The sequence below is a fragment of the Bombina bombina genome, chromosome 3, assembly GCF_027579735.1.
Source record: "Bombina bombina isolate aBomBom1 chromosome 3, aBomBom1.pri, whole genome shotgun sequence".
Taxonomy (NCBI): Eukaryota; Metazoa; Chordata; class Amphibia; order Anura; family Bombinatoridae; genus Bombina; species Bombina bombina.
The window spans coordinates 646,262,588-646,286,059 of NC_069501.1; the positions used below are offsets into that span (position 1 = coordinate 646,262,588).

The window sequence follows — 23,472 nt, forward strand, 5'->3', positions numbered from 1 at the left end:
AATGACCCACAAAAGGCCCTTTTAAGGGCTATTGGTAGTTTATTGTAGGCTAGGATTTTATGGGGGGGGGGGTTATTTTGATTGGGCTATTAGATTAGGTGTAATTGTTTTTTTATTTTTGATAATTTGTTTCTTATTGTTTATTGTAAATTATTGTTTGTAATTTAGTGTGTTTTTTTTGTAATTTAGTCAATTTTATTTTAGTAATCTTAGTGGGTTTTTTTTCTGTAATGTTAGGTTTTAGTGTAAGGCAGGTTAGATTTTATTTCACAGGTAAGTTTGTATTTATTTTACCTAGGTAAGTTAATAAAACATAATTTATGTAAGAACTTACCTGATAAATTCATTTCTTTCATATTGGCAAGAGTCCATGAGCTAGTGACATATGGGATATACAATCCTACCAGGAGGGGCAAAGTTTCCCAAACCTCAAAATGCCTATAAATACACCCCTCACCACACCCACAATTCAGTTTAACGAATAGCCAAGCAGTGGGGTGATAAATAAAGGAGTAGAAAGCATCAACAAAGGAAATTTGGAAATAATTGTGCTTTATACAAAAAAATCATAACCACCATAAAAAGGGTGGGCCTCATGGACTTGCCAATATGAAAGAAATGAATTTATCAGGTAAGTTCTTGCATAAATTATGTTTTCTTTCATGTAATTGGCAAGAGTCCATGAGCTAGTGACATATGGGATATCAATACCCAAGATGTGGAGTCTTCCACTCAAGAGTCACTAGAGAGGGAGGGAATAAAATAAAAACAGCCATATTCCGCTGAAAAAATAATCCACAACCCAAAAAATAAGTTATTTTCACTTTTAAAAGAAAAAAACTTAAATCAAAAGCAGAAGAATCAAACTGAAACAACTGCCTGAAGAACTTTTCTACCAAAAACTGCTTCTGAAGAAGCAAATACATCAAAATGGTAGAATTTAGTAAATGTATGCAAAGAGGACCAAGTTGCTGCTTTGCAAATCTGATCAACTGAAGCTTTATTCTTAAAAGCCCACGAAGTGGAGACTGATCTAGTAGAATGAGCTGTAATTCTCTGAGGCGGGGTTTGACCCGACTCCAAATAAGCTTGATGAATCAAAAGTTTCAACCAAGAAGCCAAGGAAATAGCAGAAGCTTTCTGACCTTTCCTAGGACCAGAAAATAAAACAAATAAACTGGAAGTCTTCCTGAAATTTTTAGTGGCTTCAACATAATATTTCAAAGCTCTTACCACATCCAAAGAATGTAAGGATCTCTCCAAAGAATTCTTAGGATTAGGACACAAGGAAGGAACAACAATTTCTCTATTAATGTTGTTAGAATTCACAACCTTAGGTAAAAATTGAAAAGAAGTCCGCAAAACTGCCTTATCCTGATGAAAAATCAGAAAAGGAGACTCACAAGAAAGAGAGCAGATAGCTCAGAAACTCTTCTAGCAGAAGAAATAGCCAAAAGGAACAACACTTTTCAGGAAAGTAATTTAATGTCCAAAGAATGCATAGGCTCAAATGGAGGAGCCTGTAAAGCCTTCAGAACCAAATTAAGACTCCAAGGAGGAGAAATTGATTTAATGACAGGCTTAATATGAACTAAAGCCTGTACAAAACAGTGAATATCAGGAAGAATAGCAATCTTTCTGTGAAATAAAACAGAAAGAGCGGAGATTTGTCCTTTCAAGGAACTTGCAGACAAATCCTTATCCAAGCCATCCTGAAGAAACTGTAAAATTCTAGGAATTCTAAAAGAATGCCAGGCGAATTGATGAGAAGAACATCATGAAATCTAAGTCTTCCAAACTCTATAATAAATCTTTCTAGAAACAGGTTTACGAGCTTGTAACATAGTATTAATCACTGAGTCAGAGAAACCTCTATGACTTAGAACTAAGCGTTCAATTTCCATACCTTCAAATTTAATGATGTGAGATCCTGATGGAAAAACGGACCTTGAGATAGTAGGTCCAGCCATAACGGAAGTGGCCAAGGCGGGCAACTGGACATCCGAACCAGATCCGCATACCAAAACCTGTGTGGCCATGCTGGAGCCACCAGCAACACAAAAGACTGTTCCATGATGATTTTGGAGATCACTCTTGGAAGGAGAACTAGAGGCGGAAAGATGTAAGCAGGATGATAACACCAAAGAAGTGTCAGCGCATCCACTGCTTCCGTCTGAACATCCCTGGACCTGGACAGGTATCTGGGAAGTTTCTTGTTTAGATGAGAGGCCATGAGATCTATCTCTGGAAGCCCCCACATCTGAACAATCTGAGAAAACGCATCTGGATGGAGAGACCACTCCCCTGGATGTAAAGTCTGGCGGCTGAGATAATCCGCCTCCCAATTGTCTATGCCTGGGATATGCACCGCAGAGATTAGACAGGAGCTGGATTCCGCCCAGGCAAGTATCCGAGATACTTCTTCCATAGCTTGGGGACTGTGAGTCCCACCCTGATGATTGACATAAGCCATAGTTGTGATATTGTCTGTCTGAAAACAAATGAATGGTTCTCTCTTTAGTAGAGGCCAGAACTGAAGAGCCCTGAGAATTGCACGGAGTTCTAAAATATTTATTGGTAATCTCGCCTCTTGAGATTTCCAAACCCCTTGTGCTGACAGAGATCCCCAAACAGCTCCCCAACCTGAAAGACTCGCATCTGTTGTGATCAGTCCAGGTTGGGCGAACAAAAGAAGCCCCTTGAACCAAACGATGGTGATCTATCCACCATGTCAGAGAGTGTCGTACATTGGGATTCAAGGATATTAATTGTGATATCTTTGTATAATCCCTGCACCATTGATTCAGCATACAAAGCTGTAGAGGTCTCATGTGAAAACGAGCAAAGGGGATTGCGTCCAATGCTGCAGTCATGAGACCTAAAACTTCCATGCACATAGCCACTGAAGGGAATGACTGAGACTGAAGGTTCCGGCAGGCTGCAACCAATTTTAAACGTCTCTTGTCTGTTAGATTCAGTGTCCATGACTCTGTCTCTATCTGGAAGCCTAAAAAGGTGACCCTTGTCTGAGGAATCAAGAAACTTTTTGGTAAATTGATCCTCCAACCATGTTTCCGAAGAAACAACACTAGTTGATTCGTGTGAGATTCTGCATTATGTAAAGACTGAGCTAGTACCAAGATATCGTCCAAATAAGTGTTATGAGCTGCTTATTCTATTTTCATTATTTTATATGTTTAACCAAACTTTTCCTTTTCTTTTCTGAACTCTTCTCTAAAACTACAGATATATTACTTCTGTATTTTCCAGCATTTCACTCCTGACCTAATAGGTGATGTATCTTTAACAACTTACTTTTAGCCTAATAAGTATGTATCAGTACATCTTAAAGTTATGGCTTCTCCCATACATTGTTTTCTAAATATCTGAAACTCAAGGTAAAATCCAAGGCTTCTCTGTTCAGTATCAACTTCCAAGAAAACATCAACTTCCAAGAAAACATATCTCCCAAATTTTAACATAGATGAGTTGTTTTTTTTTTCTTTCTTCCCAGTAACCACTAATCACGTGAGATTTATTAGCCAATTATCAGCTGTTACGGTTACCCTTAGTCTCGCTGAGGGATGGATCGCTTAGTAGCCTGGATCCCTATTGCTAAAGAGGGGAGAAGCTGCTTTCCATAGTATTCTATATGAGTCTCGCAAATATAGAATAATCTCCCTTAGCTGCAGTACAGCTAGGATACCCTTCTGCCCACAAAAACGAGTCAACGTTGCGATTGAGGGTCAAACAAGAACTCAGGACTGGGATGCCCAGCCTGCTTTTTATTAAGGTTACATGCACACAGGGCACTCCCAGGGGGAGAGGGGGGGAAGCACAAAATCCCCCATCACACATTTAGATAGAGAGCACTGTCCTTTGACAGGCCACAATAGGATTACAGTACTTAAGATAACAAGTTTACAAGTTCATCTTATCAATTAGCAGTCTGGCTCCAGAGGTGATTAGACAATGGGATTGGTTATCCCTAAACTTAGAGCTGAGGCCAGCAAATGTGTATTTAGGCAATAGTTTCTAAAAGCTGAAAAAAGAGTTAACTCTTTATGAAATGATACTTGTTACGGTTTTCTTGGAGCCCTTCTTAGGCGCTGGCTTGCTGGTTCAGGCATTGCTGCTGGGAAATAAGCTCTTCACAACAAAATAACTAATGCTTCTGTAACAGTGCTCCCTTTCTGTGGAACACTCTGGCAGACACGGTCTGACCCCTTTTCGGGGCAGACTAAGGCTGTCCAGACCGCTGGTTATGCGGGGCTGAGGTCGGTTTGTCTGGACAACCCGTCGGCGTTGCCATTCTGTTTCCCAGGTCTGTAAGTAATGGTGAAATTGAAGGGTTGCAACGATAAGCTCCAACGTAATAGCCTGCCGTTATCTCCAGAGACCCGGTTCAGCCACACCAACGGGTTATGGTCGGTGACCAGAGTGAACTCCTGACCATATAAATAGGGAGTCAATTTCTTTAATGCCCACACCAAAGCCAAACACTCCTTTTCGACAGCTGCATAGCTGACTTCGCGGGCAGGAGCTTCCGGCTGATGTAGGCAACTGGATGCTCCCCTCCATCTTCGCCTACTTGGCTGAGGACAGCTCCCAGCCCGAACATGGAAGCATCTGTATGGACGATAAAACGTTTGTTAAGGGCTGGGGCCGCCAAGACAGGAGCGTTAATTAGAGCATTTTTGAGAGCCTGGAAAGCCGTTTCACAGTGGGGAGACCACAGGACCTGTCGAGGTAAGTTCTTCTTGGTCAAGTCAGTCAGGGGTTTGGCAAGTGTGCTGTAGTCTGGTACGATCCGTCTTTAGTACCCTGCCGTGCCCAGGAAGGCTAGGACCTGAGTCTTAGTGATGGGGGTGGGCCAATTGGCGACGGCTTCTATTTTGGCCGGCTCTGGTCGCTGCTTTCCACACCCCACCCGGTGACCCAGGTACTGTACCTCGGCCATCCCAAAGTGGCATTTTTCTGGCTTCAGAGTCAGGCCAGCAGCCCGGATCTGATCCAGAACCATTCCCACATGAGCTAAGTGGTCCTCCCAGGACTCACTGTGGATCGCTATGTCGTCCAGGTAGGCGCAAGCAAAACTCTGGAAGCCATCCAGGAGCCTATCCACCAAGCGCTGGAATGTAGCTGGGGCATTCTTCATCCCAAACGGCATTACCCTAAACTGATATAAGGCGAATGGGGTGACGAATGCCGACTTGGGGATAGCCTCCGGGGCCAGGGGAATCTGCCAGTAACCTTAGCAGAGGTCAATAGTGGTCAGGTAATTTCCCCTGGCTATACGATCGAGTAGCTCGTCTACCCTGGGCATAGGGTAAGCGTCCGTCACAGTATTTTCATTGAGCCTCCGATAGTCTACGCAGAACCGGGTGGTCCCATCTTTCTTGGGCACCAAGACAACTGGGGAGGCCCATGGACTATCGGAGGGCTCAATTACCCTGAGCTGGAGCATCTCATCGATCTCCTTCATTCCTGTCCTAACTGCTTCGGGGATTCGGTACGGAGCCTGGCGCAAGGGAGCTTGTCCCGGAGTATCTACCTGGTGGGTGGTTAAAGTAGTGTACCCTGGCTTCGGGGAGAAGGTGAGGTGTTTGGACTGGAGGAGTTGGTTGAGCTGCTCCCTTTCAGTGGGGCTAAGTCGGTCCCCTATCTGAACCTGCGCCACTATACCTGTGGGGAGACTCTTTTCTAATAGGTCTGGAATGGGTAAACTGTCGGGGTCTACCTGAGGGGAACAACATACGGATTGTTGTCATGGCAGCTAGCTATCACATAAGTGGTGTCTCCCCTTTTCTCTACGATCTGGTAGGGACCCTGCCAGGACGCCTGCAATTTGTCTGTCTTCACCGGCTTAAGTACTAACACCTTTTGTCCTATGGTGAAGATTCTCTTTCGGGCCCCCCGATCGTACCATACTTTCTGTCTTCTCTGGGCCAACTGGAGATTAGCCCGCACGGATTTGGCTAATTGCTCCATTCGGTCCCTAAGTTCCAGCACGTATGGCACAATGTGGACACCGTCAGCCTCCATCTCTCCCTCCCAGCGCTCCCGGATCAGGTTTAGGGGTCCCCGTACCTTTCTTCCGTAGAGCAACTCGAAGGGAGAGAACCCTGTTGTTTCCTGGGGCACCTCCCGATAAGCAAATAGGAGGTGCGGCAGGAAGCGTTCCCAGTCTCGGTATTCCTGAGTGAACGTCTTGAGCATTTGCTTGAGGGTCCCATTGAACCTCTCACACAGCCCGTTCGTCTGGGGGTGGTATGGGGAGCTCAGGAGGGACTTAATTTTGCAAACCTGCCAGAGTTGTTGGGTTAATTCAGCCGTAAATTGGGTGCCTCGGTCGGATAGGATTTCTTTTGGAAATCCTACCCGGGAGAACACCTGTACTAGTGCATTCGCTACCGTATCCGCTTGTATGTTGGATAGGGCGACAGCCTCTGGGTACCTGGTAGCGTAGTCCACTATGGTAAGAATGTAGCGCTTACCGGAGGGACTAGGGGTAGCCAGTGGTCCCACTAGGTCAATAGCAACCCGGCTGAAGGGTTCCTCTACAATGGGCATATTTACTAGCTGGGCTTTAGGGTGATCGCCTCGCCTTCCTACTCGTTGACACACATCGCAGGTGTTACAGTAAGTTCTAACGTCAGCGTGCACCCCTGGCCAAAAGAACGTGTGAGTAATGCGGTGTAGGGTACGGGTTACGGCTAGGTGGCCTGCTAAGGGGATGTCGTGGCCTATTTTGAGGATTTCTTGACGGTATTTGTGGGGCACTACCAGCTGTCGCCTACGCTGTCCCCTTTTCTCTGTCCAGCAGTATAGTTTCCCTTAAGAATATTTCGTTATCTGCCCCGCCCCCTCCGGTCTCTGCTCGTTCCCGGTACTTTTGTAAGGTCGGGTCAGTCTTAGACTCTGCCTCAAAAGCATCTGGGGTGTCCCAGGGTATGGGGCCTAACCTGTCAGGCAAGGTCGGGGTAGGTCTTATCTGTGTCTCCCGCACTGGTGAGAGCTCTCGCTCCGTCCGGGCTTGGGCCCGTGTAGTCACTGGGTCCGCCTCGTTGTTGCATACTGGAGCATAGGCAGAAGTCATGGGGCCCAAATCGTTGCCCAGTAGTACTTTGGCAGGTAAATTATCCATTAGGCCCACGTTCACAGCCCCCTTTCCCGCTCCCCAATCAAGATGAACTTTAGCTGTTGGAATTTTGTACACATCCCCCCCCCGCCACTCTAACGGCCACAGTCTGTCCGGATCGCTTGTGCTCTGGCACCAAATGACTCTGTACCAGCGTGATAGTAGCCCCTGTGTCTCGCAATCCCTCGGTAGATCGCCCCTCGAGCCATACCCTCTGCCGATGCTGCTGGCGGTTATCTGAGGCAGCATATACAGGGTCTGCCTCGTGAAGCGGCCCCACATATCCCTCCATAGGGGCCTCTTGGTTAACACAGAGGGCCCGGGCCGGACGATAGGACCCAGAGGGGTAATTGTAATTCCTGGGTGTCTGGTGCGTATTAAGGGGGCAGCTAGCCATGAAATGCCCTGGTTGCTTGCATCGGTGGCAAGTCGGTCTGGGACGCTCAGAGCTGTTATTGGGTGGTCCTGAGTGTCGGACGGGCCCTGTGGGCACCGGGGCTCGGAATTCAGCACGAGGGGGTGCACGGTAAACCTCTCTGGGTTCGACCCGTGCTGGAGCTCGGTAGTTCATGGGTTCGTGAAGACGGGAGTCATAATGTTCATCGGCCAATTTGGCTGCTTCTTCTAAGGTAGAAGGCCGCCTGTCTCGCAGCCATTCCTACCCTTGCTGTTCCATGCCATTATAAAAATGTTCTAAGAGAAACAATTGTAAAATTTCCTCCCCAGTCACCGCGTTACTTCCGCTCAGCCAGTGATTTGCCGCTCTCCGCATTCGGGGCGCCCATTCCATATGGGTATCGTTAGGCTTCTTTTCCGTGCCCCGAAACTGTCGGCGATACGTGTCCGGAGTTACAGCGTACCGTCGCAACAGTGTCTCCTTAACTAGCTCATACTGTGTCACTTCCTCAGCACCCAGAGTACAAAAGGCTTCCAGGGCTCGCCCGGATAGTTTCCCAGACAATATCGTGGGCCACTCTCTGTTGGGAATCTGGTGCAGGGCACATTGCCTTTCGAAGTCCGCCAAATATTCATCAATCCCTGTCTCGCTCTCTAGAAAGGGTCGAAATGCCGCATAGGGTATCTTGGGCCTCCCAGCATTTTCGACAGGGGCTTCAGCATTGCGGTGTGCGTTCGCTAGGTTGAGTTCGTGGGCTCGAGTCTCTCGTATATCCTCATCCACCTGCGCCATCAACTGCTGTACCAATTCCATGGAGGGGTTCGGCCCGTATAATGAGAGCCTTTCCCGAACAATCCTGGTTTTTTCGTCACTAATCGTGGTCGGTGTTTCCGCCATTGTGAAGCTCTGATCCAGTTCGGTCAATTCTGCGATCAGCTCTCTCCTCGGCCGGTTGCTGGCGTACCCCCCTCTGCTTTCAAGTAAATCCTTTAGGGTTGTACGCTTCAATTTTTCGTAAGCGCTCTCCATCCGTTCTGTACCTCTCCTAGGAAATCCAGGAAAATCCCGCCGCTGCCGCCAAATGTTACGGTTACCCTTAGTCTCGCTGAGGGATGGACCGCTTAGTAGCCTGGATCCCTATTGCTAAAGAGGGGAGTAGCTGCTTTCCATAGTATTCTATATGAGTCTCGCAAATATAGAATAATCTCCCTTAGCTGCAGTACAGCTAGGATACCCTTCTGCCCACAAAAACGAGTCAACGCTGCGATTGAGGGTCAAACAAGAACTCAGGACTGGGATGCCCAGCCTGCTTTTTATTAAGGTTACATGCACACAGGGCACTCCCAGGGGGAGAGGGGGGGAAGCACAAAATCCCCCATCACACATTTAGATAGAGAGCACTGTCCTTTGACAGGCCACAATAGGATTACAGTACTTTAGATAACAAGTTTACAAGTTCATCTTATCAATTAGCAGTCTGGCTCCAGAGGTGATTAGACAATGGGATTGGTTATCCCTAAACTTAGAGCTGAGGCCAGCAAATGTGTATTTAGGCAATAGTTTCTAAAAGCTGAAAAAAAAGAGTTAACTCTTTATGAAATGATACTTGTTACGGTTTTCTTGGAGCCCTTCTTAGGCGCTGGCTTGCTGGTTCAGGCATTGCTGCTGGGAAATAAGCTCTTCACAACAAAATAACTAATGCTTCTGTAACATCAGCCAATTAGCTCTCTGCTTTGTAGGAACTCTAGGGTCTAAAAATGCATGTATATGAAAATGTGTTAGTTCTGTGTTGCTGTGTTTGTGTTGGGTCACTGTTGCAACAGTGAAATAAAGATCACCCCTCCTGGGGTTAGCCTTTATTTGCTGAATACCTGGTCTGGACCTCTTTATTACTGCACCTGAGATGAGCTCACTCACGACAGTAACTTGGCGACTCTGGTGGGACGTGCTTCAGGTCGACCTTCCGTGCCTCCCCAGCTGGGAACCAACATCTGCGCGCACACATCTGATTCAGGTCTGTAGCTTACCTGTGGGAGGTTTTGTCTTGTTGGCTGGGGAGTCCTGGGGGGCAATAAGGGAGTACGTCCTGAGGAACAGACCACAAACAACGGACACAATCTACCCCTTGGACCGGTCCGTGAGTGTCTTCTTGTCTTTTGTGTTCATGTACGTGTAATATATGTTGTGGGTCTTTTACCCTGTTTTTTTTTTTATATGGATCACTATTAAATTCAGTGGGACATCTGTCTGGCAGTTAAACACCATTAGGGTGCCAGCCCACTATAAAATAAAGTTTCAGATGACAGGAGATTTTACAGAGGCAGGAATAGTGATCCAAGGCATATTGTGACTTGACTATAGTGCAAATCTCTCCCGCTAAGCAGGGACGTTGAGGAAGTGTCCATCCGGTAACTGCAGGGACTTGACTTGACTATAGTGCTAATCTCTCCCGCTAAGCAGCGACGTTAAGGAAGTGTCCGTCCGAAAACTGCAGGGACTTGATTAGGGATTAGAGTGAGTGTGGATTTTGTGGAGTTAAAGTGCCCCTGTTTTTGGTCAAATTATTATTATTATTTGTCATCAGAATTTACATTCACTTTAAGGAACAGGGGTATTATAATGGGATCCCGGCTGTCTAAAGTAGACAAAGACTCTCCCCTTGCTAAAGTATATGAAAATTGGGGAAAACTGAATACTGCTAGTTTAAAGAAAAATAGACTTTATACTTTGTGCACAGAGCTCTGGGTCTCCTATACTCTAGGCCTTGATCCTAAATTAAGGTGGCCGAGATTTGGGTCCTTTGAGCTCCCTAAATTAATTGCCCACCGCAATCTACTGGTTGATGTACACGCTGGCCAGATGGACTACTATTATCTTTTTGAGAATAGTAGGGTTGCGGACGTCAAAACCCAAATGCCCTTATGCCATGCACCTCCAGCATATGTGGACCCTGATGACCTGTTAGGACTTGGTTACCCCTTGCCCCTGCCACGGCCACCACCCATAGCACTCTTAGGTAACCAGCCCCAAGTGCCGGCACTGCCCCAATATGAGCCCACACCTCCGCCCCTAAGGCCCGCTCCACAAATACCACCTGCACCCACACTCCCACCACCGCTTATGACTTTGGGGGCCTCTGCGCCTAAAGCTTCTGCAGCTGCCCCCGATAATAGATTGACTGGCCCTCAGTTTCAGGAACATCGGTCATCTGCTGCCTCCTCATCCTCCTCTAGGTCTGGTTCAATTACCCCTGATAGCTTACAAGAGGAGGAAGACCTTATAGATTTTAAAGAGGAGGCAGAAGAGGAGACTGATCAGCCAGAATTGAGGCCTGAACCAATTCTTAAAAAAACCAAAAATATTAATCTGAAAACCAAAAAGCCCACTGCATCTGGAAGTCGGGGAGTTGTTACACGTAACCAGGCTGCTGGAGTTAAAAGTAAAGAAAAACTCCAAGCCCCCTTGCATGTGATACCTGTCCCGACTGCAGAGGGCAGTGTAACTGAACATTTTGTTCATGTCCCCTTTACCACCAGTGACCTTATAAATTGGCAAAATACCACCCCAAAATTTAGAGATGACCCTGAGGGTGCTAGAAAAACATTTCAAGCTATATTCCGTACATATAATCCCTCATGGACAGACATACATGTCCTCCTTGAGGCACTAATGTTGGATGGCGAGAGACTAGAAGTCCTACGCCAGGCAGGAGCTGCCCTAAAAACTATAGACCCTCCTAACCGGGGTCATCATTATTCTGTTCCTAGATTGTCCGCCACCATTCTCACTAATGACCCCAATTGGGATTACAATACAGAGGATGATAGATGGGCATTAGGTATTATGAAGCAGGCTATCTTAGAAGGAATTAGAACAGCAGGCAGAAAGACTGTTAACTGGCAGCATGTTACGTCAGTTGTTCAGGGTTTAGATGAACATCCCGCTGACTTCTACCAGCGCTTGGTAGAAGCTATGCGGGTGTGGGGAGGGATTGATACAACAGCACTGGCCTCAGACTCCCTTATCATCGGATTGTTTAAAAGTCAGTGCACCCCTGACATCCGGAGGAGACTGTTGAGCAGGGAGGATTTGGAAGGTCTGAGCCCGACTGCTGTTTTAGCAATTGCCAAGAATGTATATGACAATAGGGAGCATAAGAGTCGGTCAGCAAAGAAACCGAAACGGTTTCTCTTCTTGCTGCGTTTTTCACTCAATCAGGTGTAATAGGGCAGAGAGGAAGAGGAAGAGGGAGGGGTGGACAGCGCTCAACATCACAGGCCCAGGATCGATTGTGCTTTCAGTGCGGTGATCCTGATCATTTTAAACGTGATTGTCCTTACCGTAATAGCCCTCAAGATGCAAACCCGAGACAGTCTCGTGGCCGCGGACGTGGCAGGCACAATAGTGCCCCAGACTACCCGCAGGACCACAGTTATAACACTAACCCAGGCCATGCCATAGATCATCCATACCCAGCTACAGTTCAGCCCTATAACCCTTCCCACTCTCAGGCCTATAACCCTCCTCAGAATACTTACCGCAGCAATTACACCTATGGCAACCAAGGCTACCAAGCATGACGGGATGCCGGGGACCCAACCGCTAAACTAACTCCCCATTTGAAACAGTTACTTTCATTTAATATTTCCAAAGACAGCCCTATGATAACACTACTTGTAGGAGGTAAACCCTACTCATGCCTAGTTGACACGGGGGGCCACTATTTCCACCCTCACTGACCCCTCAATTCCTAAAAGTATAGACACTGAGACCGTAAAGGGAATTGAAGGTAATCCCCACACTTACCCCATGTCCAAACTACAGACTGTGCGAATGGGTCCCCTGACAACTGACCATTCTTTTCTTATTGCAGAAGGTCAGTCTGTGAATCTTCTCGGACGTGATATTCTGTGCAAACTCAGAGCCACCATTGAGTGTAGCCCCGAGGGCATGTATTTACAATTTCCCAAGAGCTCATTAAAAGCAGTAAACGGACTCTTCTTTTCAACCTCGCTACCGAACACAGACCTTAGTGAACTTTTTGCAGCTACCCCTCCCTGGTTGTGGGGTACTGCAGCCTCTGATGTGGGATTCTTAAAATCCGCTGAGCCTGTCCACATCCGTGTCCGCACGGATCTCCCCTTCCCATGCGTTCGACAATATCCTCTATCTGCAGAGGCTATTGCTGGACTCCAGCCCCTTGTTGACAGTTTTTTGGAACAGGGTATTCTTGTACCCTGCTCCTCACCATGCAATACTCCCATTCTCCCAATTAAAAAACCTCAATTGAGTGCAGACGGTAAGACTGTCTGGCGGTTTGTGCAGGATCTAAGGGCAGTTAAGGTTTTTGTGATACCTCGCCATCCCGTGGTGCCCAATCCTTACACCATACTGACAGCTATTCCTCCGACCACAAAGTTTTATTCTGTCATTGACTTATGCTCCGCTTTCTTCTCTATACCTGTGCACCCTGACAGTCAATACCTTTTCGCTTTTACCTGGCCACCGGCCTCCTCTCAGATGGCCTGGTGTTGTTTACCACAGGGCTATGTGGAGAGCCCTGCTATATTTTCTGCCTGCCTACACTTTGATCTGAAAGATCTTACCTTACCCTGTCACTCTCAACTTCTTCTTTATGTTGACGACATTCTCCTTTGCTCACCTGACCTCGACAGCTGTAAAACTGACACCATTGCCTTACTAATTTCTCTTGCACACAAGGGCCACAAGGTATCTCCTAAAAAGATTCAGTATGCCTGGCCACAAGTCCAATACTTAGGACACATTCTTACCGCAGACACCCGCAGTTTATCACAAGAAAGAATACAGGGTATTATTGACTGTCCCCGTCCAAGTACTAAGCGACAGCTTAGGGGTTTTCTTGGAATGGCTGGTTTTTGCTGCTCCTGGATACCCAGTTACGGGGAGCTCTCTAAGCCCCTGATTCATATGACTATGAAAGACATGCCAGACAGCCTGGACTGGACGACAGAAACTGACAAATGCTTTACTTCCATAAAGACCTGCCTTCTTTCTGCTCCGGCTCTAGGCCTTCCTGACTTCCGCAAACCCTTTCACCTCTACATGCACGAGCGTAGGGGCATTGCCTCAGGTGTACTTACACAACCCCTTGGTGGCAGTCAACGCCCCATTGCATACTACTCCGCCCTCCTTGATCCTGTTGCACAGGGCCTTGTCGGCTGCTTACGGGCAGTCGCTGCAACAGCCCTGCTTGTAGATAAAGCACAGGAGCTTGTACAGGGACATCCTTTGCACATTTATGTGCCACACGCAGTACACCTCTTACTCAATCAGAAAAATACACAACATTTTTCAAACCAACGTCTCACTATATATGAGACAATGCTCCTTGTACCTTCTAATATCACTATCTTCCGCTGTATCTCTCTCAACCCAGCAACTTTGTTACCTCTGCCTGATGATGGTACCCCACACCATGACTGTTTATCTGTATCTCTCTTTTCCTCCAAACCAAGGGATGACCTCTCTGATGTACCTCTACCAAGCCCAGATTGGAAACTGTTCTGTGATGGAAGATGGTGAACGGTTCTCGCCGATCCGGCTATGCTGTAGTCCAGACAGACTCTGTTGTAGAGGCTGAGCCCCTCCAGTCTCACTACAGTGCCCAATCAGCTGAGCTACATGCACTCACCCGTGCTTGTCAACTCTCAAAGGACAGGTCAGTAAACATTTACACTGATAGTAAATATGCCTTTGGGATTGTACATGCCACTGGTCAATTATGGAAATTAAGGGGTTTTCTAACTTCTGCTGGTACCCAGATTGCCAATGCACCCCAAGTTTCTGCACTCCTTGACTCAATTAATTTACCCACTTCCATCTCTGTTATGCATTGCAAAGCACACACCCACTCACAGGACCCCATCTCACTTGGTAATAGCTATGCTGATCGAATTGCTCAGCATGCAGCTTCCTTCCCACTTATCCTTCTCTCAGTCATCCCCACTCACAAACCTCACCCTCTTGACACTACATTGTCTTCTCTTTACACATCTCTTCCTGAACAAACTGTTCACCTCTGGACTAGTCTTGGTCTTACCTGTGACTCTTTTGGCATCTGGTCCACTACTGATGGACGCCCTGCTCTACCCCAACCACACCTCTCTCTTATGCTATCCTTTCTACATAACCAAACACACTGGGGTACCACACGACTTGCTGAAACCCTTAACAGACATTGGTTTGCCCCCGGTATCCATCAAGCTGCAAAACGAGTTGTATTGAATTGTGTGACTTGTGCTCAATTCAAGCCAAGGGGGGACCCTAAAGGCCCACCAGGCGGACGCCCATGGGCATTTCAACCTTTTGAACGTTTACAAATTGACTTTTCTGACATGCCTCCCTGTAGGGGTTTCAAACACTTACTTGTGATAGTGGATCAACTTAGTGGATGGGTCGAGGCCTTTCCTACTAGAACTGTAAAAGCCCAAGAAGTTGCCAAGTGGATGCTAAAAGAACTCATACCCAGGTTTGGCCTCCCCAGAGTAATTGAATCTGACAGAGGAACACATTTCACAAGTAATATTATTCAGCAACTGACATTAGCCTTAGGCTTTACTTGGCATCTCCATACCCCTTGGCACCCAGAAAGCTCAGGCCAAGTGGAAAGAATGAACCAGACCCTAAAACAGACTATTGCTAAAATTTGTTCTCAAGCAAGCCTTAAATGGGTAGATGCTTTGCCCCTAGCACTGTTTGGGACTCGCACAAATCATAGGGGACCCTCAAGCTCTCACCATATGAACTATTGTTTGGTAGGCCACCTCCTTTGTATAGTGCCAACACTTTACACCTGCCTGACCTTGCGGTGGGTGATGTACAATTAACTGCCTATCTTTTGCAACTGCAAAAGCAATTACATTCTCTCCACAGATATGCCTCTCTCTCTCAGCCATTGCCATTGGATGTGACTGCACACCCCTTCCAGTCAGGTGACTCCATTTTGGTCAAGACTTATCAAAAGAAGCCACTACAGCCTCTCTGGAAAGGTCCCTTCCTGGTTTTGCTGACTACTCCAACAGCTATCAAAGTTGCTGAGGTCGACTCTTGGATCCACTACTCCAGGTGTAAAAGATACAGCCCAGACAAAGAAGCAGCCTGCAACAAGCCAAAGAAAGAAGAAGCTGGGGCAACCAAGGCCTCTAAAGAAGGGGTAACCAAGACCCCTGAATGGTTAATTCAGACCCTTCCGGGTTTGAAACTCAGACTAACCAGAAATAGTGAAATCTCACTAGCTGAATGACTGAAACTGAAAGATCTGTCTTTCTAACTCTTATTTTCATTGTCTCACTCCTCTGTTGATATCTTGAGTAACACTCCTCAATATGTCTGCATTGTTTTGTGGCACACTTTTGACCATGCTCTCTTACTCTATTTCCCAATATGTGTCTTCTGGTCAGTGTGTTTGTCCTAACCCCATTACTAAATACTCTTGTTCTGGTAACCTTGTATCTGTGGCAGTTTTTCCTCCTACTACTAGCTGCCCTCAACAAGTAATTATACTCAAAGTTCATATTAAAGGCCCTAAGGGGTTTGTTATCCAGTCTATTTGCATAGCCCCCACTAGTGAATGTGGTTTGAAAATTATGAAGTGGGTATCTGAGAAATGAAAGTCACCCCTTCTTGCTTGGCGTTCCCCTGTAACTACCTCTGCCACAACCCCTATTTACCCCCATGATTCTTTACCCCATAATGATAAAAACATGCCATGACACTGAATGACAACCCACTATTCGCCATCAACTCTACAAGAATGATGGGGATTGTTAATTGTTGTTAATGAATCTGGGAGGGGATGTTTCTGCACTATGTCATGCCACACACATATGTCATGCCACACACACATATACAGCATAGGAATGTTTAGGTAGTTGTCTACTCCACCCGATGGCGACTAGCGTCCGGTAATAGCGGAATTGTCTACTACCTAATAACTTCACTCCTACCTTGTTTTTGCTTACCCTCTTGTAGTCCTGTGAACCATCTTGGACGCGAGCACCCATGTACTAATAGCATTGTGATTGTCAAACCGCCATGAGTCGCATTTACTTTTTGTGATCACGGCACTTTGACGTTTGCGATCAAAGGGGGGAATGTTATGAGCTGCTTATTCTATTTTCATTATTTTATATGTTTAACCAAACTTTTCCTTTTCTTTTCTGAACTCTTCTCTAAAACTGCAGATATATTACTTCTGTATTTTCCAGCAATTCACTCCTGACCTAATAAGTGATGTATCTTTAACAACTTACTTTTAGCCTAATAAGTTATGGCTTCTCCCATACATTGTTTTCTAAATATCTGAAACTCAAGGTAAAATCCAAGGCTTCTCTGTTCAGTATCAACTTCCAAGAAAACATCAACTTCCAAGAAAACATATCTCCCAAATTTTAACATAGATGAGTTGGTTTTTTTTTTCTTTCTTCCCAGTAACCACTAATCACGTGAGATTTATTAGCCAATTATCAGCCAATTAGCTCTCTGCTTTGTAGGAACTCTAGGGTATAAAAATGCATGTATATGAAAATGTGTTAATTCTGTGTTGCTGTGTTTGTGTTGGGTCACTGTTGCAACAGTGAAATAAAGATCACCCCTCCTGGGGTTAGCCTTTGTTTGCTGAATACCTGGTCTGGACCTCTTTATTACTGCACCTGAGACGAGCTCACTCACGACATAAGGAAACACTGCAATACCCTGTTCTCTGATTACAGATAGTAGGGCACCCAGAACCTTTGAAAAGATTCTTGGAGCTGTTGCTAGGCCAAATGGAAGAGCAACAAATTGGTAGTGCTTGTCTAGAAAAGAGAATCTCAGAAACTGAAAGTGTTCTGGATGAATCGGAATATGAAGGTATGCATCCTGCAAGTCTATTGTGGACATATAATGTCCTTGCTGAACAAAAGGCAGAATAGTCCATATAGTCACCATCTTGAAAGTTGGTACTCTTACATAATGATTCAAAATTTTCAGATCCAGAACTGGTCTGAACAAATTTTCTTTCTTTGGTACAATGAATAGGTTTGAATAAAACCCCAAACCTTGTTACTGGATTTACAGGGATGCGTGAGAAAAAATCTTCTCACAGGAGGTCTTACTTTGAATACTATTCAATACCCTTGAGAGACAATGCTCTGAATCCAATGATTTTGGACAGATTTTATCCAACAATCCTTGGAAAAACCATAATCTGCCCCCTACCAGCTGAGCTGGAATGAGGGCCGCACCTTCATGCGGACTTAGGAGCAGACTTTGGTTTCCTAAATGGCTTGGATTTATTCCAATTTGAGGAAGGCTTCCAACTGGAAGCAGATTCCTTGGGAGGAGGATTGAGTTTTTGTTCCTTATTCTGACGAAAGGAACGAAAACGGTGAAAAGCCTTAGATTTACCCTTAGGTTTTTTATCCTGAGGCAAAAAAACTCCTTTTCCTCCAGTGATAGTTGAAATAATAGAATCCAACTGAGAACCAAATAAATTATTACCTTGGAAAGAAAGAGATAGTAATCTAGATTTAGATGTCATATCAGCATTCCAAGATTTAAGCCACAAAGCTCTTCTAGCTAATACAGCTAAAGACATGGATCTAACATCAATTTTGATAATATCAAAAATTGCATCACAAATAAAATGATTAGCATGTTGCAGTAAGCGAACAATGCTAGATATGTCAAAATCCAATTCATGTTGCGCTAAATTTTCCAACCAGAAAGTTGATGCAGCCGCAACATCACCCAAAGAAATAGCAGGTCTGAGAAGATGACCTGAATATAAATAGGCCTTCCTTAGATAAGATTCAAGTTTCCTATCTAAAGGATCCCTAAAGGAAGTGCTATCTTCCATAGGAATAGTGGTACGTTTAGCAAGAGTAGAAATAGCCCCATCAACTTTGGGGATCTTTTCCCAAAACTCTATAGATTTTGCTGGTAAAGGATACAATCTCTTAAACCTTGAAGAAGAAATAAAGGAAGTACCTGGCTTATTCCATTCCCTAGAAATCATATCAGAAATAGCCTCAGGAATGGGAACGAAAAAAACGTCAATAGGACTGGTTACCTCAATATCCAAAGTAATTAACACTTCTTTTAATAAAGAACGCATATACTCTATTTTAAATAAATAAGTAGATTTGTCAGTGTCAATATCTGAGGAAGGATCTTCTATTTCAGATAGATCCTCATCAGAAGAGGATGAATTATTATGTTGTTGGTCATTTGAAATTTCATCAGCTAAATGAGAAGTTTTAAAAAACCTTTTATGTTTATTAGAAGGTGGAAATGCAGACAAAGCCTTCAGAATAGAATCAGAAACAAATTCTTTAAAATTTACAGGTATATCATGCACATTAGAAGTTGAAGGAACTGCAACTGGCAATGTACTATTACTGATAGAAACACTATCTGCATGTAAAAGTTTATCATGACAACTATTACAAATGACATTCGGTGGAATAATTTCTACAATTTTACAACAAATGCACTTAGCTTTTGTAGAACCCATGCAGGCAGCAATGTTCCAGCAGAAACTTCAGAGGCAGGATCAGATTGGGACATCTTGCTCAATGTAAGAGAAAAAACAACATATAAAGCAAAATTATCTATTTCCTTATATGACAGTTTCAGGAATGGGAAAAAAATGCAAAAGCATAGGCCTCTTGATAGAAAAGAAAGCAGGAGGCAAACAACAATGGGGTATTGAAATAATGAAGAAAAAATGGGCGCAAGTATGACGCACAACATAACGTAAACTTTTTTGGCGCCAAAAACGACCGGAAATGACACACTTGCGTCACTAATGACGCCGCCATGTGAAAGATCTCGATGTCACGTATGATGCCGGAAATGACGAAGTTGCGTAATTTCCCCGCGCCAAAAAGGTTTGCGCCAAAGATGACGCAATAAAGTCTAACATTTGACGCACCCGCGGGCCTAATACCCGCAAATGCAAAAGTAGTCAAATTGAAAAAGACTAAACCCCAGGTAAGAAATAAATTTCTTAAAGTGTTTATATTCCCAAATATGAAACTGACAGTCTGCAGAAGGAAATACATGAACCTGACTCATGGCAAATATAAGTACAATACATATATTTAGAACTTTATATAATTTGCATAAAGTGCCAAACCATAGCTGAGAGTGTCTTAAGTAAATGAAAATATACTTACCAAAAGACACCCATCCACGTATAGCAGATAGCCAAACCAGTACTAAAACAGTTCTTAGTAGAGGTAAAGGTAAATTTGAGAGTATATCGTCAATCTGAAAAGGGAGGTAGGAGATGAATCTCTACGACCGATAACAGAGAACCCATGAAAAAGACCCCCGTTAGAGAAATCATCGTATTCAATAGGTGATACTCCCTTCACGTCCCTCTGACATTCGCTGTACTCTGAGAGGAATCGGGCTTCAACAATGCTGAGAAGCGCATATCAACGTAGAAATCTTAGCACAAACTTACTTCACCACCTCCATAGGAGGCAAAGTTTGTAAAAACTGAATTGTGGGTGTGGTGAGGGGTGTATTTATAGGCATTTTGAGGTTTGGGAATCTTTGCCCCTCCTGGTAGGATTGTATATCCCATATGTCACTAGCTAATGGACTCTTGCCAATTACATGAAAGAAATATTAAATAACGATTTATTAACTAGTCTACCTAGTTAAAATAAATACAAACTTACCTGTGAAATTAAAATTAAACCTAAGTTAGCTACAATATAACTATTAGTTATATTGTAGCTAGCTTAGGTTTTATTTTACAGGTAAGCATGTATTTAGTTTTATATAGTTATTATTTAGTTAATAATTGTAAGTTTAATTTATATGTATTTTAATTATGTCAAAGTTAGGGGGTGTTAGGGTTAGGTTTAGGGTTACGTTACGGTTAGGCTTAGGGTTACGTTAGGGTTAGGTTTAGGGTTTAATATATTCATTTTGTGGTAGTGATGTGGGAGGCCAGAGGTTTAGCGGTTAATAACTTTAGTATAGTGGTGGCAACATCGGGAGTGGCAGATTAGGGGATAATAAATGTATGTAAGTGGCAGCGATGTTAGGAGCAGCAGATTAGGAGTTAATAAATTTATGTAGGTGGCGGCTATGTTGGGATGGCAGATTAGGGGTGTTTAGAATCGGAGTTTACGTTAGGGTGTTAGGTTTTAACATTTAATTTATTTTCCCGATAGACATCAATGGGGCTGCGTTACGGAGCTTTTCATTCCGCAATAGCAGGTGTTACACTTTTTTTTTGCCGGCTCTCCCCATTGATGACTATGGGGAAATCATGCACGAGCACGTAACAGCAGCGCTTGATTTCGGTGCAATATGGAGCTCAACGCAACCATATCACCCGCACGAGCCTGCTTTTTTTAAACTCGTAATAGCAGCGCTATAGGGGGTGAAATAACGCTGCTTTTGTTGCGGTCGTTAAAAACCCTACAGCGCTCAAAACTCGTAATCTAGCTGAAAGTTTTATTTTATTTTAGACTTTTCCACGACTTTTTTTATAGATACTTTTAACCATTGTTCACTATTGTGGAAGTTTAATATGGTCTTATTGTATGGGCTGTGAATCACAGCCTTGCAGCCGTTGCAGCAATCCAACTATCCCTGTCACTGACAGTCTAATCAAACTACAAGCTGTGTTTGCAGCAGAAGCTTTTTGGAACACACGAGAAAAAAGTTGTCTGGACGACTTATAAGAGTCCAGGAGGCTTATGTCGCACTTCTCAACTGCCCTGAATCCTGTAAGTACATTAAGTATTTGTGCAGATACGCATTTGAACTACTGATTGTGCACTATGGCGGCGCCTTCTTCTTTCCTTTGATAATTCTAGAGGACCAGAAGATGTGGTTTGCATGCTTATTGGAGCATCTGCAGGCAGTTTCTAGACTATATTGATGTCACCCAAGATATCTATTACAAGGGCTTTTGCAGTGGGGGATGCTGGCAGGTTATAGGTGAAATATTTAGGTTGTACTATATTGCAGGATGTTGAGGTTTTGTGATTAATATGTTTATGTGGTTTTGAGGGAGAGTAATGCTAGTGGTTTGCAGGTGTTTATTTTAGTTTTGGTCTTGCTATAATGGAGGGTTAATGCTGGTGTAAGTATGATATTGGCTAGTATATTTAACCCCGCAAGTGCTTGAGCTTAGTACCAGGTGTTAATTTGTCATGGAATGTTACTCACAACTCTGATTTTCCGACTCTAATACATTCTCAAATATTTAAAAGGTGCATGCATATTCAAAGATTTCTATTGTGGTGGGATTAGTCCCAAGTAGGTTAGTTTTCAGATCGGAATAAACAGGAAGATTGGAATCTACCATATAATGAGTGGACATCTGTCTGTTTTATAGTAATGTTTTAGCTTTTTTTCATGCTTGATTGCAAAATAGCATAAACAATAATTGTTTGGGGGGTTGTTAAGCCTTTAGTAAGAGATTACTTAATTCAAAGGGGTAATATAGGTTTGAACATACTGAACAACAGGAGAACTACATTTGCAAGTTACAGCTCTTATCTTTAGGACATGACTGTTATTTTTTAACATTAAACTTTCATGAGAGTAGAAATAAATCACCTACTTGTCATTGGTAAGAAGTGAGAAAATTGGAGTCCTAAGACCAAGCAAAATGGTGATTAGAAACAATGTGGTGAAAGCTGCAAAAGAAAAAAAATATTTAGTACAGAAACATATGCAATTTTATTTCAGTATGGAACTACATGTTGAACCTTTCATGTCTCTTGCTTACCAAGCAGAAATTAATCAATTTCTGACAAGCTTCTTGTTGGACCAATAGTGTTAGGCAAAGATAGCTTTTTTAGACAAATGTTAACTTTCCCTTTATCACATGACACTGTATATAGAATTTAATGTTTGAATATTGAAATATTAAACTTGTAATGCTGATTCTCATGGGCTTCAATGTAAAATTCAAATATTAGATTCATACATACATTTGTTGGAATCAAATGGTAGAACAAATAGGAGAACATTTCTTTTACAATAGATGTGATTTGCACAAGTATATTCTATATCAGTAACTCGGCCTTTCTTAAAAAAAAATAAAAAAGTTAAATGAAGATACATTTTCACATGCAAGCTCAGATTTTTTTTTGCTTAGGAAATGCATAAGAAGGTTACACTGACAAACTTGGCAAAAAAAAAATACACCCTGACTCTCTTAAGTATGGGCACTTCTAATTTAATATACAGGTATATTTCACTATTTTAAATCTCAAATCCATTTTGACACTGATTTACAAAAAAAATCTATACGTTTATAAAATCTATAATGGACATGAAATGATTGTAATACAAAATGTATACATTTTTGTACAATACAATACAAAAACTGCATTATACTTTTTCCTTTAAAGGGACAGTCTACACCAGAATTTTTATTGTTTTAAAAGATAGATAATCCCTTTATTACCCATTCCCCAGTTTTGCATAACCAACAGTTATATTAATATACTTTAAACCTCTGTGATTATCTTGTATCTAAGCCTCGGCAAACTGCCCCTTTATTTCAGTTCTTTTGACAGACTTGCAGTTTAGCCAATCAGTGCCTGCTCCCAGATAACTTCACGTGCACAAGCACAGTGTTATCTATATGAAATACATGAACTAACACCCTCTAGTGGTGAAAAACTGTTAAAATGCATTCTGAAAAGAGGTGGCCTTCAAGGTCTAAGAAATTAGCATATGAACCTCCTAGGTTAAGCTTTCAACTAAGAATACCAAGAGAACAAAGCAAAATTGGTGATAAAAGTAAATTGGAAAATTGTTTAAAATTACATGCTCTATCTGAATCATGAAAGTTTATTTTGGCCTATCCTGTCCCTTTAATCTACTTCTGAAAATTGTGGGTTTTCCAATTGTGAAAACTGGGACTACA

General features: G+C 43.6%; 1 protein-coding gene across 1 annotated transcript in view; it reads right to left on the minus strand.

The window, feature by feature from the left end:
* Window positions 1-23,472, minus strand: part of LOC128652464 (multidrug and toxin extrusion protein 1-like) — a 199,121-nt gene that overhangs the window by 68,215 nt on the left and 107,434 nt on the right. The window contains exon 10 of the mRNA XM_053705402.1: window positions 22,156-22,231. Within this exon, the coding sequence (XP_053561377.1) occupies window positions 22,156-22,231 (76 nt within the window). The remainder of the gene's footprint in view (window positions 1-22,155; window positions 22,232-23,472) is intronic.